The sequence below is a fragment of the Hypanus sabinus genome, chromosome 7 (genome assembly GCF_030144855.1).
Source record: "Hypanus sabinus isolate sHypSab1 chromosome 7, sHypSab1.hap1, whole genome shotgun sequence".
Taxonomy (NCBI): Eukaryota; Metazoa; Chordata; class Chondrichthyes; order Myliobatiformes; family Dasyatidae; genus Hypanus; species Hypanus sabinus.
The window spans coordinates 10,417,118-10,435,703 of record NC_082712.1 but is presented as its reverse complement, the minus strand read 5'-3'; the positions used below and the strand labels follow the sequence as shown (position 1 = coordinate 10,435,703).

Genomic DNA, 18,586 nt, shown 5'->3' with positions numbered 1-18,586 from the left:
CAATAAGGTGCTTTTGTGACTTGTTAAAAAGTAAACAGTATAATATTATTGGCGATTCACAGGTGATGAGACCCGGCTGGTGGCAGGGAGTTCAGTGGTCTCATGGCCTGCGGGGGGAAGAAGCTGTTTCCCATCCTGACAGTCCTGGCCCTAATGCTGTGGTACCTCCTGCCCGATGGTGGGAGGTCAAAGAGACTGCTGGATGGATGGGAGGGATCATTGACAATGCTAAAGGCCCTGTGTATGCAGCGCTCCTGATGAATATCTCTAATGTGCGGAAGAGGAACCCCAGCTGTCCTCACAATCCTCTGCAGGGTCTCGCGATCGGGCGCCTTGCTGTTCCTGTACTAGATGGTGGTGCCGGTGGTCAGCAGCCTCCCAATGGTGCTCCTGTACAAAGTTGGTTAAAATGGGTCAGGGCAGCCTCGCTAAAAGGGACCTGTGCAGAAACGTTTCCACACAGAGGGTGATCCGCACATGAAATAAATTGCTAGAGGAGACTAGAGACGGGAACAATCACAAAGCTTAAAGGCATTTTAGACAGGCCTATTGACCAAAGGCAGGCAGCGGGACTGGATTCGATGGTTACCATGGGCAGGTTGTGCTGAAGGACCTGTTTGTGTTGTATCTAGCACCTTCCTGCAACAAGACCAAAACTGCTCAGAAAATCAGACAAAAGAAAATCTGCATCACACACAAAACACCGGAGGAAGCTCTGCGGAAAAGAGTAAACAGTCGACATTTCAGGCCGAGACCCTTCATCAGGACGGAGAGAGAAGGGGGAAGATGCCGGGTTGAAAAGGTGAGGGGAGGGGATAAAGGCCAGCCAGAAGGTAACAGTGAAGACAGGTGGGTGGGAAAGGTGGAGCGAGTATCTGATTTAAGAGGAGAGTAGGCCACAGGAGAAAGGGAAGAAAGAGGGGATCAGGGAGAGAAGAAATGAAAGGTCTGAGTGGGGAAAAGAGAAAGGGGCGAGGGGAAATCTGTTCACCGGAAAGAGAAATTGATATATATGCCATCAGGTTGGAGGCCACCCTCCTGTACCCTCCAACCCTACTGTACGGGTCAGTGTAATGCTTTACAGTGCCAGTAATTAGAAAATAGGGTTTCAATTCCTACTGCTGTCTATAAGGAGTTTGTAAGCTCTCTTTGTGACTGCAAGGGTTTTCTCCAGGTGTTCTGGTTTCCTCCCACAGTCCGGAGACATACAGGTTAGGGTGAGTGAGTCGTGGACATGCTACGTTGGCACCAGAAGCGTGGCGCAACTTCGGGCTGCCCTCGGACTGGGTTGGGCATTGACGCAAAGGATGCATCCGCTGCATGTTGCAATGTTTCGATGTGCATGTGGCAAGTATATCCAGAATCATATAAAGGAGATATGCAGAATGACCTACACAACAGTGAGGTCAGAGACCTAGACCATGGCAAGAGGAACTTCGACCCAACTCCTTCGTACTAGGTCGCGGGGGGAGGCAGTGATTTCAGGGGGTATTCTGGCTGAACTATGGTATAGTGGTTAGCCTAACCCATCACAACACTAACTGTAAGACTGGGGTTCGATTCCTGTTGCTGCCTGTAAGGAGTTTGCTCAAATCCCTTTGCCAGGGGTGTTGTCATTCCAGTGGCCTACTGCACCTGTGTGAATGCTTCATAAGGAAGCCAGGTCTCGGTGCACCTCCCCCAGCCCAATCCATCACCAGTCAGATAATAATCTGTCCTTCCAATCTTAAAACCTTCAACCATTAGATAAATTCCATCGCCTGTTTACACTGCAGACATCAGTGAGGGTGAAACAGCTTTTGTCTTTCACAGGCCATGCACACTGTTTGTTCTTTCTGGATTTCATCTGTCTTCACCTTTTTTCAAAGTTCAAAGCAAATTTATTATCAGAGTAGGTATATGTCATCATATACAATCCCCAGGTTCGTTTTCTTTCACAGTACAACACAAAAGTACAATAGAACTACACACAAAGGCGGACAAACTACCAACATGCAATATAAGACAAACTGGGCAAATAAAGTGAAGAAGTAACATTGAGAACATGAGTTGTGGAATCCTTGAAAGTGTGACTATGGGCTGTGGAATCAGTTGAGGTGAGTGAAGCTAGCAACGTGGGTTCAGGAACCTGACGGCCGAGGGGTAATAACTGTTCCGGAACGTGGTGGTGTGAGTCCTGAGGCTCCTGTACCTCCCTCCCAATAGCAGCAGTGAGAAAAGGGCACGGCCTGCAAGGAGGACGTTGCTTTCTTGCAGCAGGGCCTCTCTGCAGGTATTCCATTCGGATTCCCACCTCAGCGTTTAGCTGAGCCACCACTAACATCACTGCAGAACAGATCTGCATTGCTCTGGCTGAGATCCAATCAACCCTCTCACCACTGAAGGTCACTTCCTTCTTTTTTTTGAATTTCAATTCCATGGAGATGAAGGCGTCTGCTCCTTCAACTAATCAGCGACTCCAGACACCGGGTTTGATCCTGACTTCTGGTGCTCTCTACATGGAATTTTCAGAATCAGAATCAGGTTTATTGACACTGACATATGTCGTGAAATGCGTAGCTTTGCAGCACCAGTACAATGCAATACATAAAACATACTAGAATAAGAAATATATATAAAAAATAAATCAGTAGTGTAAAAAGAGCAAAAATAGTGAGCAGTGTTCGTGGCCCATTGAGAGATCTGATGAGGGAGGGGAAGAAAGTGCTCCCAATGTGTTGAGCGTAGGTCATGCTCTCGCTGTGACACTGTGAAGCCTGGAGTTTGGGTTCCTATCACTGGCGATTCCTGGGGTCGATACCGAAGGTCAATCAGAAGCCTGGAATTCAAGGCCCGATACCTGTGAGGCTACGAATCTAATGGGGACAGGAGGCCTATCATGGAGTTGTAGGCCTGTCTGTGTATTAGAGTGGGTGCGTGGGTGGGTTGAGGGAGAAAAGGATATTGTTTGGCTGTTGTTGTTCTGCAGAACATTGTGTTTATGTTATGTTGGAGTCGGAATGTGTGGTGACACTGCGGGCTATCCCCAGCACGTACTCAGGTTGAGTTGGTCGTTAACACAAGTGATGTACAGTATGTTTCAACGTGCCCATGATAAACAAATGAATCCATATCCAAATACAAATTCCAATCTGAATCTGAAGTTGAGTGAGAACTGGATTTATTCACTCAGAGCCAGAGGGAGTGAGCCTCTTCAAGATGGCATTCAACATGGCTCAGACCTTGTGGTGTTTAAAGTTCAGGGAAGGAGAGCGTTGGAAGTTACGCCTCCGCACCGTGTTTGAAGAGGTAGTGATAGTGGGTTTGAATCCCATTCCGGAGTCTGAACCCAGAAACTCTACACTGACAATCCCAGCACAGTGCTGGGAGATCCCACTGAACTGTTGCTACAGCCCCACTCTCAGATGGGAGCAAGTGATAAAATCTCCCCAACTGCCGGCTTTCCCTCAAAGAAAAATGGACAACTTATCTCCAGTGTCCTGGTCGAAATTTTTATCTCAACTGACACACAAGAACGGGTTATCTTAGCTATATCTGCTTGCAGTTCGTTGGAAGCTGTTTTTGCCTCATTTCCTCTTTGATCACTGTGATTACACTTCGAAAAGTTTTAAAAAATCCTCCATTTAAGAGAGAGAGAGAGCGAGAGAGACAAGGAAAACATTTTCACTTGGAGAGCTTATGAGTGTTTTGGAATTTTCTTCCTCAAAAGGATAGTGGATGCAAAGACTGTGAGTCACTTTTCTGGCAAAGACAGAAGAATTCTTGATAGAGGATGTTGAAAGGCCACCAGGAGTCAGACAAGAATGCAGAGTCAAGGTCACAATGACCAAACTGACCATGATCTTATCTTAGAGTTAGAGGGTACCCATTTAAAACAGAGATGAGGAGATTTTTTTTATTAGCTAGAGAGTCGTGGATTTATGGAATTCGTTGACACGTACAGCTGTGGGGGCCCGATCATTGAGGGTGTTTAAGGAGGAGATTGATAGGTTATCTAATTAGTCAGGGTATCAAGGGATATGGGGAAAAAGCTGGAAATTGGAACTAGATGGGAGAATAGTTTAGCTCATGGCGGAGCGGCAGAGCAGACTTGATGGGCTGAATGGCCTACTTCTTCTCCTTTGTCTTGTGATCTTATGTGTTTGGGAGACAGAATGTATTTATTTATGTAGGTAGTTATTTATTTACTAGACATACGATACAGAACAGGCCCTTCTGGCCCGCTGAGCTGTGCTGCCCAGCAACCCCTGATGTAACCCTTGCCTAATCCCGGGACAATTTACAAAGACCAAGTAACCTACTACCGGTAACATAGTGTATGCCTTTGGACTGCGCACGGAATCTGGAGCACATGGGGAGAACTCTAGACGATGCTGGAATTGAACTCCAAATTCTGGAATAGCCTGAACTGCAACAGCGTTGCTCTAACCGCTGCACTATTTCTCGATTTCTCTTTTGATGCTTTATTTTCTCTATTAAAGGTACCAGGTATGCAATCTGTTGACGTGAATTTCCACCAAAACTTCCCAGCACCGTCTGTGGGCCTGACCTTGGTGACCGCCCACCCACAGCTGTCTGAACATGGGGGGGATCTGTCTCATTCACTATCCAGATTCCATGTCCGGGCAGCCAGATCCCAGTGCTAAGGAATCCGCTGGAGAAGCACCTGAGACACTTTTGACAGCTGGCAAAGCGGGGAATGGGGAGGACAGCACTGGAAATCATTGATAGCGGTTAGAGCAGGGGATGGGCAGGAAATACCTGAGACTTCCTTGACATGTTTGGCAGCTGACAAATCAGGGTGTAAGGAGGACAGCACCTGAGATGTTTTTAACATGTCTGACAGCTGACAAAGCAGGGTATGGGTAGGACAGTCGACTGTAAAACCCATCAGTGACTTTAATGAGGTTTCTGACATTCAGGAAACATCTGACAACAATTAGTAGTGGATACAGGCCCTTCAGCCAAAACCAGTCCTTGCCAACCATGGTGCCCACCCAACTACTCCCAATTTCCTGCATTTAACCCACATCCCCCTAAACCTGGTCTCTCCATGTACCTGTTCAAGTGCTTTTAAAATTATACTATTGTACCTGTCTTGACCAAATGCTCTGGCAGCTCGTTCCATACACTCACCACCCTCTGCGTGAAAGGAACCCACCTCCCAGGTCCCGTTTAAAACTTTTCCCTCTCACCCTATATCTACACTTGTTAGTTTTTGTCTCCCCTATCCTGTTCCCACCCACCTTCTCTATCACTCATAATCTTAAACATAAGTCATCCCTCATTCTCCTACATTCCAAGGAATAAAGACCCGGCAACTTCTCCCCCTCACTCAGTCCTGGCAACATTGCCGTAAATCTTTTCCGCACTCTTTCCAGTTTGACAGCATCTTTACCCTACAGACATCAGGATCCTGAACCAGCCTGGATAACTTCACTCACCTCAACACTGAAATTATTCCACAGTCTATGGACTCACTTTCAAGTCAATACAACTGATATTCTCAACATTATTTATTTACTTTTTTTTGTATTTGCACTTTTTTTTGCACGTTGGTTCTTTTTTCAATCTTTGTGTGTAGTTTTTCATTGATTCTGTTGTACTTCTTTGTTCTACTGTGAATGCCCACAAAAATATCAATCTGATGGCAGCAAACTGTGACATGTAAGTGTTTATTTATTTTACATTTTCATATTTAGAGATACAGCACGGTAACAAGCCCTTCCATCCCAACGAGCCCATGCTGCCCAATTATACCCATTAACATTCAAAGTTGGAAGGAAATGAGATCACCCGGAGGAGACCCACGTGGTCACAGGGAGAACGTACAATCTCCTTACAGACTGCAGCAGGAATTGAACCCTGGTCATTGGCGCTTCAAGAGTGTTATGCTACCATGCTGCCCCTAAACTATTTAATAATGTGCTGTACATTGATAATAAATTTACTTTGAACTGTAACAGGGTGACCAAAGCTGTACGCAGACCTCCAGGTACATCCTTTCACCTGACTCTGCCAGGCAGGGTTTAACACTGCAGACCAGTCAATGTGCATTTCCATCTTGCTCTTCCCATGTCTAACAGGTTGTCTGTGGTCAACCCGGAAACCAACTGCATGTGAAACGGTGGTCGACACTGCAACCCTCTGCCATGTACAAGTCACAGAGAAACGGGCAAGTCTCCAGTCACAGAACTTGCCCGGTACTCAAGAGGCGACGCCAACCACGGGCACAGGGACCATTCCAAGCCACCTACCTTGAACACCTCAGAGAAGAATCCCGATCCGATCTTCTCGCAGTAGAAGTCGTCGATCCTGGCCAGGGTGGAGACGGCGCTACGGAGGGCCCTGTACGACGAGGGGCGGAGGCAGTTGCACCCGGACATGGAGCCTGATGCGGGAGCCGAGTGAGGTCCACAGTCAGGTACCAGGATGTCACTGGACAAGTCCAATCGGAGTGCTGGCTCACGCGACATTTTCTGCAAAGGTGAACCCCTTCCCACCCAAACTCAACCCAACCCTGATTCACATCTTCCTCTGGCTGTCGACAGGGTGGTGGCAGGGAAAAGGGCGTTTCTGTGAGTTTAGAGAAGAGTCTTCACACCATCAAACCGAAGATTAGATCCACTCTGGGCATCCTCCGTATCAGCAGGGCCATTGACAGGCGACCGTAGACGGGTAGTAGACAATACTCCAGGACTGGCCTGGATTGGTTTGCAAATCATTTAGTTACCCAATAACAGATAATAATCCATCAGTCAATCAACGGTCCACCACTGGTTAATTGGTAATCCGATTCTGATCAATCTGCAGCCCAGCAATGGTTCAACAATAATCCAATATTGATAAATCAGTAAAACGATGGTCCATTCATCAATACACCTGGTCGTGATCAATACATAATCCAATAATGGTAAGATTGTGTCAAGCGAAAATCCAGTCAATCGTCAAGCCCTCAAACTGAAGAGCAGTAGATGTCCTGAACTTGAGTCAATTATCACCTCTCACCAGAGAGAAGAGTTCATTGTCTATGGATCCTCATCCTGGGCACAGTCTTGGACAAGGCAAACCAATGCTGGAGCCCCGGACTAGCACTGTTCGGGAAGGACCCCGCCCTTCAACGTGCTAGACAAACAGAAGGATCAAAACAGACTCCAGGTCTGACCCAGTCTCCCGCTCGGGTCCCAATACCCCTCAGCCTACTCCTGATTTTATTCTGGATTAACTGCTGCTGGTCTGATCCCAACCAGTCTGCTCCTGACTCCTGATTTTCTCAGCTGCCTTCCGATTTGATCCTGGTCCACCTGCTCCTAACTCCTGGTCTGATCCGAGTTTAACTGCTCCTAGTTTGATCCCAATTTAACTGTTCCCTATTCCTAGCCCGAACCGAGTGTCCTCTGCCGGCTCATGGTCTGATCTCAGTCTATCCCATCATGATTCCTGGTCTGATCCCTGTTTAACTGCTCCCCATTCCTGGTCTGTCTCCTCCTTATTCTCTATGTAATTCCAGTCTATCTGCTCCTGGTCTGATCCCAGTTTCCCCTACTGGCTCTTGATCCATTCCCGGTGTATGTTCCTGATCCGATCTCGGTCTGTCTCCTCTTTATTCCTGGTCTAATTCCAGTCTATGTACTCCTGTACTGATCCCAGTCAATCGACTCCTGGTCTGATCCAGGTCTACCGACTCTCGATCTGATCCCGGTCTTATTCCTGGCCTGATCCCAGTCTAACTGCTCCTGGCTGCCGGTTTATCCGCCCGGGCTCTGCCGCCAGTAGCTCCGCAGCCCGCTCCAGACGGGTCAGGCCTCCCGCTGCTCCCCCCACCCAGGCTCCGCCTGCAGCGCCGCCCGCTCTCGGGATCACGGAGCTGCCGCCCTGCGCACGCCGAAAGGCTCCCGTTCCTTATGTGGAGAGGCTGCAGCGGGGCGGCGCTCCCTTCTTCGCCCGCCCCGCCGCCGGCCACCGGCCACGGGCACCGGGCGCCGCCTGCGGGTCGCTCCCGAGCCCAGCAGCTTGTGACCGCGCCCCCCGCCCCCGTCCCCGTCCGGACAAAGCGGTGAGCGTGAGGGGCGCCGGCTCTCTCCCCCATCGGGGACCTGCCCCCGAACATCTGCAGCTTTGCCGTGCCGGACTAGCGGGGTCTCCCTCCCCCTATCTGTGACATTTACCGGGAGCGTTGTCGAAGTTCCCGATGCATTGCTGAGGATCCCGACCACCCACCCCACAATCTCTCTGACCCTCGACCGTCAGGAAGGAGGGACGGGAGCAGCAGGACCGGGACCGACAGCCCGGGTAACAGCTTCTTCCCCCAAGCCGTGACACTGATGAACACCCTGTCACCAACGAGGTCTCGTCACTCCAGTGGTTTACTGTACTGTTTACCTGTGCTGCACATTATATGCTTTTTTTTGAATTATTTTATTAACTTATTTATGGTGATATTTTGTTTGAAGTGCTGTGTGTGATATATGGACTGGGGGTGCACCGTGGTCCGCAGGTACAGTGTTTCGTTTGGTGGCAAATATGTAGAGTCTGGTGACAATAAACTTGAATTTGTGGCGCCACGTCAATCGAGCTCATCTCCTGTGGGAGGAGAACCACAGTGATAACCCTGCACCCCCTCAGGACATTAACCCGTTTACTGATTGTCTTACATTGGTGCTCAGAGAGCCATAACAGTCCACTTGGCCCATCACAAGCAGTAGCAACCCATCCCGATTAATCCCGGCTTCCTGTACAGGGCCTCAGACCTCAGTACCCGGGCAATTCAAGTGATAATGAGGCTTTAGTCTACAAATCCATTGAGGGGCATAAAACAAGGTGAATGCACAACTGTCTTATTCACAGGGAAAGGGAGCTAAAATTTAATAAATTGATTAATTAGCTCAGGAATTAAAGTGCATTTATTATACAGTGTCCTCCAAGAGCTCCAAAACCTTGTCATAGGGTTTGGAGGCTTGTGTGCCTCAATGACTCGGAAAGCTGTGTTGGCTGCAGTCAGAGCTTTTGGCTCTTGGTAGGGTCACCCATGCCAAACAGGTCAAAGGGTAGAGGTCAGACTAAGAGTGGTCCACCGGTCCTCCAGGTTTAGGGGTTCAGTTCAGGGCAACAACCCCGACTGGTAAAACAAGATAGTTATGAAAAAAAACCCAGCAATGAAGACTCCTTCGACATCTGTGCGTAACGGTATACCTGAGCCTCCAGCTGGGACTTACACGACTGACAGTAGCGAAAACCGAGAGAGCTACTGATATGATGAAGGAAGCCGTGTACGCTGTCAGAGAAGGAGGACCTTCATTGCTGCCCGAAACATCAGCAGTAAGTAAGAATGTATACAGTATACAACCTTGAGCTTAGTATTCCTGCAGGCAGCCACTAAAACAAAGAAATCCATCTGAAACCTCTGTCCACACAACTTGACCATCAGACGAGTGAACAAATTGTGCAAACAGCAACAAGTGCACAAATAAGACAAAAGGAAACACTAAGCGTCAAACCGTGGAATTCCCAAAAGTGAGTCGACAGCCGCCGGCTGCCGAGGTCTGTGAAGCCGGTACAGGAGCCGTGGCTGTGGAATGAGTTTTGTTATTGTCACATTCAGGAGGTGCAGTGCAAAACTTGTCTTGGATCGGAGAGGTTTAAAAGGGACCCGAGGGGCGACTTCTTCACACAGAGGGTGGTCAGTAAATGGAAGGAGCAGCCAGAGGAAGTCTTTGAGGCAGGTACATCAATGATGTTTAAAAAGACATTAGATGAGGAGTCAGAAGGGTTTCAGAGGAATATGAATGCAGCCAATTGGGGCCATTTTGGGCGTGCACCATGGTACTGCACTGTCACAGGCCCTTCAGTAAATGATATTCTGCCAAACTAAATGCCTAACTTTGTAAAAAAAAAATTAAGAAATTATGCCGGGACTTGAGTTTTAGAGAAAAGTTAAATATGTTATTCCCTGGAGAGCAGGAGTTGTAGAGAGACTTGATAGAGGCACACAACATTATGGTGGGTATAGATAGGGTAAATACAAGGAGGCTTTTTCCACTGGCATTGGGTGAGACTAGAACTAGAGGTCATAGTTTAGAGTGAAACGTAAAATACTTAAGGGGAACCTAAGAGGGAATCTACTTCACTCAGAGAGTAGTGTGAGTGTGGAACGAGCTGCCAGAGGAAGTGGTGGATGTAAATTCAACTGGAAAATTTAAGAGAAGTTTGGAAAAGTACAAGAATGAGAGGGGCTTAGTGGGGATGGTCCAGGTGCAGGTTGAAAAGACCGGGCAGGAAACCAGGTCAACATGGACTAGATGGGCCAAAGGGCTGGGTTTCCCTGTTGTAGTACTCTATGAACTAAGCCGGCATCATAAAGATACAACTGCAGATGCTGTGGATCAAAGAATATGAACACAACGCTGGAAGAACTCAGCAGGTTAGGCAGCATCTGTGAGAAAACAGTAGCCAACGTTTCGGGCCGAGACTCTTCATCAGGAATGGGGTCTCGGCCCGAAACGTTGGCTACTCTTTTCTTACGGATGCTGCCTGACCTGCTGAGTTCTTCCAGCGTTGTGTTCGTCTTCTGCCTACATGATGTCCATATCCCTCAATTCTCTGCTTCCTTATGTGCATCTCACAAAGCCTCTTAACTCTGTTGAATTTGACTAGAGAGTATAGTGACTGGCTGCATCACAGCCTGGTATGGAAATACCGATGCCCTTGAGCAGAAAATCTTACAAAAAGTATTGGATACAGCCCAGTCCATCACAGGTAAAGCCCTCCCCAGCACTGAGCACATCTACATGGGGCACTGTCAAAGGAAAGCAACATTTCTCATCTGGGACTCCTACCATCCAGGCCATGCTCTCTTGCTGTCGCTGTTGTCGGGACGAAGGTACAGCAGCCTCAGGACCCACACCACCAGGTTCAGGAACAGTTATTACCCCTTAACCATCAGGAAGAAGGTACAGGAGTATCAGGACTCACACCACCAGGTTCAGGAACAGTTATCACCCGTCAATCATCAGGCTCCTGAACCAAAGGGGATAACTTCACTCACCCCATTACTGAACTGTTCCCACAAGCTATGGACTCATTTTCTATGTTTCTAACTAATGTTTTGTTTTGTTATTTATTTATCTATGTATTTATTTGTTTTCTCTGTTTTTGTATTTGTAGTTTGTTGTGTTTTGTACAGTGTTTGTCCATTCTGTTTGTTATTGGACTTACTGAGTATGCCCACAAGAAGACAAATCGCGGGGTTGTATATGTGATGTATGTGTCCTTTGATAATAAGTTTACTTTGAACTTTGCCAATCTGACAGCCTTTAAAACTCCTTTACTGTATTAGTCTCCTTTCTTGTATTCACCAGCCATGGCAGATGGAGCCTGGAGCCTGTCTCCATGCAGTATTACTGAACAAATATACTTCCACCCTCTTTCTGACTACGTTCCAGGTACTCATCAACCCTCGGGTGAAGAAAGTGCCTCTCAGATTCCCTCTCAATCTGTCTGTGTGTCTGAATGCCAATCTGCTGGAGGCCAGAGGTGAAAGACAGGCTGTCTTGGGGTTCTGTGCATGCACAGGAGGGAGGAATGGGCCTTGTTTTGCTTCTGTGCTTTTGTTGCTTGTAGTGATCTGCGTTCTTCAGCCGAATACCGTGGGCATGCGATGTGTACCTGATAATTAAATTTGAATGTTGAATCTCTTTCCCCATACTTATGTACATATGTATGTGTTACCATATACTAGCCTGAGATTCATTTTCTTGCAGGCATTCACAAAGAAACACACTGGAATCAATAAAAACTGCACACAACAAAGACGACAAGAACAATGTGCAAAAGACAAGAGAATGCAAAACAATAAATAAGCATAAATGAATAAGTATTGAGAACATGAGATGAAGTCCTTGAAACTGAGTCCATAGGTTGTGGAATCAGTTCAGTGATGGGGTGAGTGAAGTTATCCCCTCTGGTTCAGAAGCCTGTTGGTTGAGGGGTTCCTGAACCTGGTGGTGGGTCCTGAGGCTCCTGTGCCTCCTTCCTGATGGCAGCAGTGAGAAGAGAGCATGGCTTGGGTGGTGGGGGTTGTTGACAATGCTCTCCTGCAACAGTGCTCCTTGTCAATGTGCTCAATGGAAGCATGACTGAACCAGCCCAAGTAGAAAGACGGGTGAAAAAATCAGTCTGCTGGAGGGCAGGCTGTAGCAGAAAATGGACAGTCAACGTTGCGGGTCGATATCTTACATCTGGACTGATCTTGACCTGGAAGGTAACTCATTCATTCCACCCACCCCCTCCCACAGATGCTGCCAGACCTGCAGAGGTTTCTCCAGCAGTATTTCGCTCTGATTCAAGCGTGTGCAGTCCCTTCTGTCAACCTGCTGGTGAATCTCCTCAGCACCCTCTCCGATACTATCACATCAAGTCATGTGCACAATTAATGTTCACTTGCCTACAGCAGCTTGACAGGCATAGAAGTAGAAACAGCACACAGAGACATAAGTTATAAATTAGAGAAGACCGTGAAGAAAAGGACTGCATAGTAAGACAGTCTAATGCTTTACAGTGCCAGTGATCCAGGTTCAATTCCTGCCACAGCCTGTAAGGAATTTAAACGTTCTCCCTGTCACCTCGCAGTCTCCGGTTTCCCCTCACATAGATGTATGGGTTAGTAGGCTAATTGGTCACGTGGGTGTAACTGGGCAGCATGGGCTCATTGGGCTGGAAGGCCCTGTTACCCTACTGTACCTTTTTATTTTATTCTTTAGTTAGAGACACAGCACAGAACCGGCCCTTCTGGCACCTTGAACTGTGTCACCCGGCATCCCCAGATTTAATCCGAGCCTAATCATGGTACAATCTAGAATGACCAATTACCCTCCTAGCCATCTTTGGACAGTGGGAGGAAACCAGAGCACCTGGAGGTGCATTCCACAGGGAAGACGTACAGACTCTTTATGGAGGACTCTGGGATTGAACTCTGACCTCAGACACCCCAAGCTGTAATAGCATCGTGCTAATCACTAATCCACCGTGGTGCCCAATTAAATAATTAATACACAATCTGAGACGAGCCCCTGGCAGTGCAAGGGATGGTCTGTAGTGTTCCAGTTTGGATGTGCTGGCAGGATCAAAAATCCAATGGTTGTTGGAATGAAGCTGTTCTTCGACTCAGTCGTGTGAGATTTCAGGCTTCTTGTACCTCCTGATTTATGGTTGCAGTGAGAATCTGGCATAGTCCAGATGGTGATGATAGATCGTAAACACAAGAGATTTTGCAGATGCTGGAAATCCAGAGCAGCACACACAAAATGCTGGAGAAACTCAGCAGGCCAGGCAGCATCGATGGAAATGAATGAACAGTTGATGTTTCGGGCTGAGACCACTCATTAGTATTGACGCTAGATGCTATCTTTCTGAGGGCAAGCCTCTTGTAGATGCTGTCAGTGGTGGGGAGTTGGCTGTGTCCACTACTCTCTGCAGCCTCTTACAGTGCTATATGCTGCAATTCCATTCTAGTCCTCAAAGCAAGTAGTCAATAGACTTTCAGCAGTACATCTATTGGTATTTCTTCGAGTATTTGGAGACATGCCAAATCCCCTGAAGCTTCCAATAAAAGAAAAGGTGCTGTTGTGCTTTAGAACATAGAACATAGAAATCTACAGCACATTACAGGCCCTTCGTCCCATAATGTTGTATCGACCATGTAACCCATTTTAGAAACCTCCTAGAATTTTCCTACCACATAGCCCTCCAATTTTCTAAGGTCCATGTACCTATCTAAGAGTCTCTTAAAAGACCCTACTGTATTCCCTTCCACCACTATTGCTGGCAGTTCATTCCACGCGCCCACCACTCTCTGTGTAAAAAATTTACCCCAACATCCCCTCAATACCTATTTCCAAGCACCTTAAAACTATTCCCCCCATGTTAGCCATTTCAGCCCTGGGATAAAGCCGCTGGCTATCCACACGATCAATGCCCCTCCTCATCTTATACACCTCTATCAGGTCACCTCTCATCCTCCGTCACTCCAAGGAGAAAAGGCCAAGTTCACTCAACCTATTCTCATAAGGCACACTTTCCAATCCAGGCAACATCCTTGTAAATCTCCTTTCTGCACTCTCTCCATAGTATCACATGCTTCCTGCAATGAGGTGACCAGAAATGATCATAGTTCTCCATAGTTGCATCTACGTTTTGAGCCTAGGATAGGTCCAGGATATTAACATCCAGGAATCTGAAGCTGCTGACTCTCCCCACCCCTCCACTGAGAACAGAAATTTGGTCTCCCGACTTCCCCTCTCTGAAGTTAATGATTAACTCCTTGGTTTTGCTGACGATGAGTTGTTATTGTGGCATCACTCAACCAGGTGTCCTACCTCACTCCGGTATGCTGAACCATCCTCACCTGTGATTCGGCCTAAACAGTGGTGTCGTCGGTGAATTTGTAGATGGTGTTGGAGATGTGCTCAGCCACTTGGCCATGGGTGTACAGGGAGCAGAGCAGAGGACTAAGCACGCAGCTCGGAGTGCAGCTGTGCTGATGGTCAGTGGGGAGGAGATGTTGTTCCTGATCTGTATGGATTGAGGTCCGTCAATGGGGAAATCAAGGATCCAGGTGCAGAGGCCCAGGTCTTGGGGACTGGAGATGAAGTTGAGATGGAGCAGTTGCGTTAAACATTGAGTTGTCATCAAAGAACAGCAGCCTAATGCACACTTCAGTTGTCAGGTGGTCCATAGCAGAGTGGAGAGTCAGTGAGATTGTATCTGCTGTTGACCTGTTGTGGTGGTAGGCAGAATTAGAATCAGGTTTAATTTCACTGGCATACAGTCTGTATACATACATACAGTACTGTGCAGAAGTGTTAGCCACCCCAGATACATATATGTGCCTGAGACTTTTGCACAGTGCTGTACATACTTACAGTATAAATATTATATTGTACGTAATAAGCAGTGCAAAGGGAAAAAATAGTGAGGTAGTGTGCGTGGATTCACTGTCCATTCAGAAATGTGATGGCGGAGAGGAAGGTGTTGAACGTGGGTCCCCGGGCTCCTGTACCTCCTGACCGTAGCAATGAGAAGACATCACGTCCATGGTGACCGGCTTCTTAATGATGGATGCAGGCTTTTTGAGACGTCACCTCTTACCCCAACGATGGAGATGGGCCCAAGTGGAAGTGGAGTAATGCTGGAGGAACTCAGCAATTCAGGCAGCATCTCTGGAGGGGAATAAGCCCAGGTTATCTCTGAAGCAGATCTGATTCACGCCAAAACCAACCCCTCGAAGCACTTCATTGGAGTGGATGGAAATGTGGCCAGACGGGAGCCACCATGCCGTTTTTCAGTACTGATTTTACGGATACCCTTTTGAAGCAGGTGGTAACTTTAGACAAGCGAGTTGCTGTCAGCAAAGGCCACTGATGGCAGCTCACCACAGTCCCCTGTCCTGGGCCGGCCTTTCGAGTTGTCCCCAGGTGAGGTCCGTCATTGAAGATCCTTCCTCTCCCAGGGATGAGTGCTTCTGCTAGCCCCATTCCCAGCTCCCCCTCCTTTCACAGCTGGGATTGGGACTGTCCACGGGGAGATCATTCCCAACCGGGATCGGGACTGTCCATGGAGAGTTCATTCCCGGCCCCCTCCTCCTTTCACAGACAGGATCGGGGCTGTCCGTGGGGAGTTCATTCCCAGCGCCCCCTCCTTTCGCAGCCAGGATCGGGACTGTCCGTGGGGAGTTCATTCCCAGCTAGGATCGGGACTGTCCGTGGGGAGTTCATTCCCAGCTAGGATCGGGACTGTCCGTGGGGAGTTCATTCCCAGCTAGGATCGGGACTGTCCGTGGGGAGTTCATTCCCAGCGCCCCCTCCTTTCGCAGCCAGGATCGGGACTGTCCGTGGGGAGTTCATTCCCAGCTAGGATCGGGACTGTCCGTGGGGAGTTCATTCCCAGCTAGGATTGGGACTGTCCGTGGGGAGTTCATTCCCAGCTAGGATCGGGACTGTCCGTGGGGAGTTCATTCCCAGCGCCCCCTCCTTTCACAGCCAGGATCGGGACTGTCCGTGGGGAGTTCATTCCCAGCTAGGATCGGGACTGTCCGTGGGGAGTTCATTCCCAGCTAGGATCGGGACTGTCCGTGGGGAGTTCATTCCCAGCTGGGATCGGGACTGTCCGTGGGGAGTTGCCATGTTCTACAGTGCTTCGGTAGCACTGGTAAGAGTTGACAGGGACAAGTTGAAATTCTTCAGTCTCCTGAGGAAGAAGAAGCGTTAGTAAACTTTCTTGGCTATGACATCAACACTATTTGGCCTGGATGCTGTGCATGGATTCACCCTATTGAAGGATGTTCTAATTTCTGGCTTGGAGTCTGAGGGTTATCAGGAGTTATGGGGGCTTGAGTAGCTGTGTCATTGCTCTGTCTTTCAAAGTGTGCATAAAAATCATCCAGTTCATCTGGAAGTGATGGGTTATTGCCACTAATGTTACTGGATCTTGGCTTGTAGGATGTAATAACAGGCAAGCCCTGCCACAGCATCATTTCTGATTCTAGCTTCGTCTAGAGTTGTCCCTTTGCGCGCAAGACGGTGTTCCAGAAAACTCTACTGATGAACGATGGAGCGATTCCTAACCGGATGCGCAATGACCTGGATTGGGGACATCAATGCCCAGAAATGGAGAAGTCTGCAGAATGTGGTGGAGACAGCCCAGTTCATCATAAGCAAAGCCCTCCCCACCACTGAGTAAATTTACAAGGAGCACTACCATCATTGAAGACCCCTCCCTCTATCTAGGTCATGCTCTCTTCTCACTGCACCCTGGGGCAGGAGATACAGGAGCCTTAGGTCCCACATCACCTGGTTCAGGAAGAGTTGTTACACTTCGACCATCGGGCTCCTGAACCGGAGAGGAAAACCTCACTCAGCATTCCCCTGAACTGATCTCGTGACCCCTGGGCTCACTCTCAAGGGCCCTTCACAACTCATTTTTACTTTTGTTTTCACAGTTTGTCTTTTTTGGTTGTCTGTCATTTTAAGTATAGATTTTTGTCAGATTCTTGTGTAAAGCGCAATGTTTTACAGCACTTGCCTCTGTCCGTGAGGGGAGGAAGTGGCTAACGCTCCCCCCCCCCCATCACTCGTACTGGGGTACAGGCTGCCAGAGGCTTCTGTCCTAGGCCAGTCTTTCAAGTGTTCCCAGGAGCAGACGATCGAAGATTCTTCCTGTCCCAGCGATGAGGACTTCGGAGCTTCTGTTGACATTTCTGTATTTCTGGGATTTTACGGGGTGGGGTTGCTAGACCCTTGCCCAACCCTCCTCCTTTCACAGCCGGGCTTGGGACCGTCCATGTCAGAGTTGAGTGGATAATACCAGGGGGCATAATTTAAGGGGTGATACGGTAGCGTAGCACCAGGGTAACACTATTATAGCTTCAGCGGCCCGGGTTCAATTCCCGCCGCTCCCTGTGAGGAGTTTGTGCGTTATCCCCGTGACCGTGCGGCTTTTCTTTGGGTGCTCTGGTCTTCTCCCACACTCATTCCAGAGGCGTGCCGATTAGTAGGTTAATTGGTCACATTGGTGTAATGGGGGGGGGGGGCAGAAGGCCAGTTACAATGCTGTATCTCTAAATAAATAAAAAAACCCTGTGTACTTTGACGATAAGATTACTTTGAATTTGAAAGACTTACTGTTGTAGTCTGGGAGTGGTGTTGCTGGGGAGAGACATGTATCTGGAAGTGAGGGGGACTTTGCTGTGGCCCAGTCCCACATGGTCACAGGGTAAACCCCTCACTGGACCTGGGTCATCAGCACTAACCACTGCAGCGCGGAGTCCCCGCTAAAATAGGAAATGCCAAGGAGTTTTGCGTCTTCGAATGTGAAGAAGTTGCCACATCTGAATGAAGTGTACCACAGGCCGTTAAACGAAGCGCAAGAGGAAATTGCAAGAGCTCCAACCACAATTGTCCAACCCCCTCTAATGGCAGGATGTTTATGGTCAGAAGATAGAGGATTGGGAAGCTTATAAAAAACTGGCAGAAGGAAACTAAGAAGGTCATTAGTACGGAAAAGATGAATTATGAAAGGAAGCTGGTGACTAATATCAAAGAAGATACCAAAAGCTTTTCTAAATATATAAAGGGTAAAAGAGAGTTGAGGGTAGACATAAGACCAATAGAAAATGACGCTGGAGATATTGTAATGAGAAACGCAGAGATGGCAGAGGAACTGAATGCGTATTTAACATTAGTCTTCACAGTGGAAGACATCTGCAGTATACCGGACATTCAAAAGTGTCAGGGAAGTGAAGTTTGTGCAATGAAAATTACAACTGAGAAGGTGCTCAGGAAGCGTAATGGTCTGAGGGTGGATAAATCTCTTGACCTGATGGAATGCACCCTTGGATTCTGAAGAAAGTAGCTGGAGAAATTGCGGAGGCATTAACAATGATCTTGCAAGAACCCATTTGATTCTGGCATTGTACTGGATGACTGGAAAACTGCAAATATTACTCCATTATTTAAGAAGGGTAGGAGGCAATAGAAAGGAAACTATAGACCCATTAGCCTGACATCAGTGGTTGGGAAGTTGTTGGAATCGA

General features: G+C 48.0%; 1 protein-coding gene across 1 annotated transcript in view; it reads right to left on the bottom strand.

The window, feature by feature from the left end:
- LOC132396558 (dual specificity testis-specific protein kinase 2-like) overlaps window positions 1-7,946 on the bottom strand; it is a 122,831-nt gene extending 114,885 nt beyond the window's left edge. The window contains exon 1 of the mRNA XM_059974200.1: window positions 6,258-7,946. Coding sequence (XP_059830183.1) covers window positions 6,258-6,476 — 219 coding nt within the window. The 5' untranslated portion in view covers window positions 6,477-7,946. The remainder of the gene's footprint in view (window positions 1-6,257) is intronic.
- Between the last annotated feature and the right edge of the window lie 10,640 nt (window positions 7,947-18,586).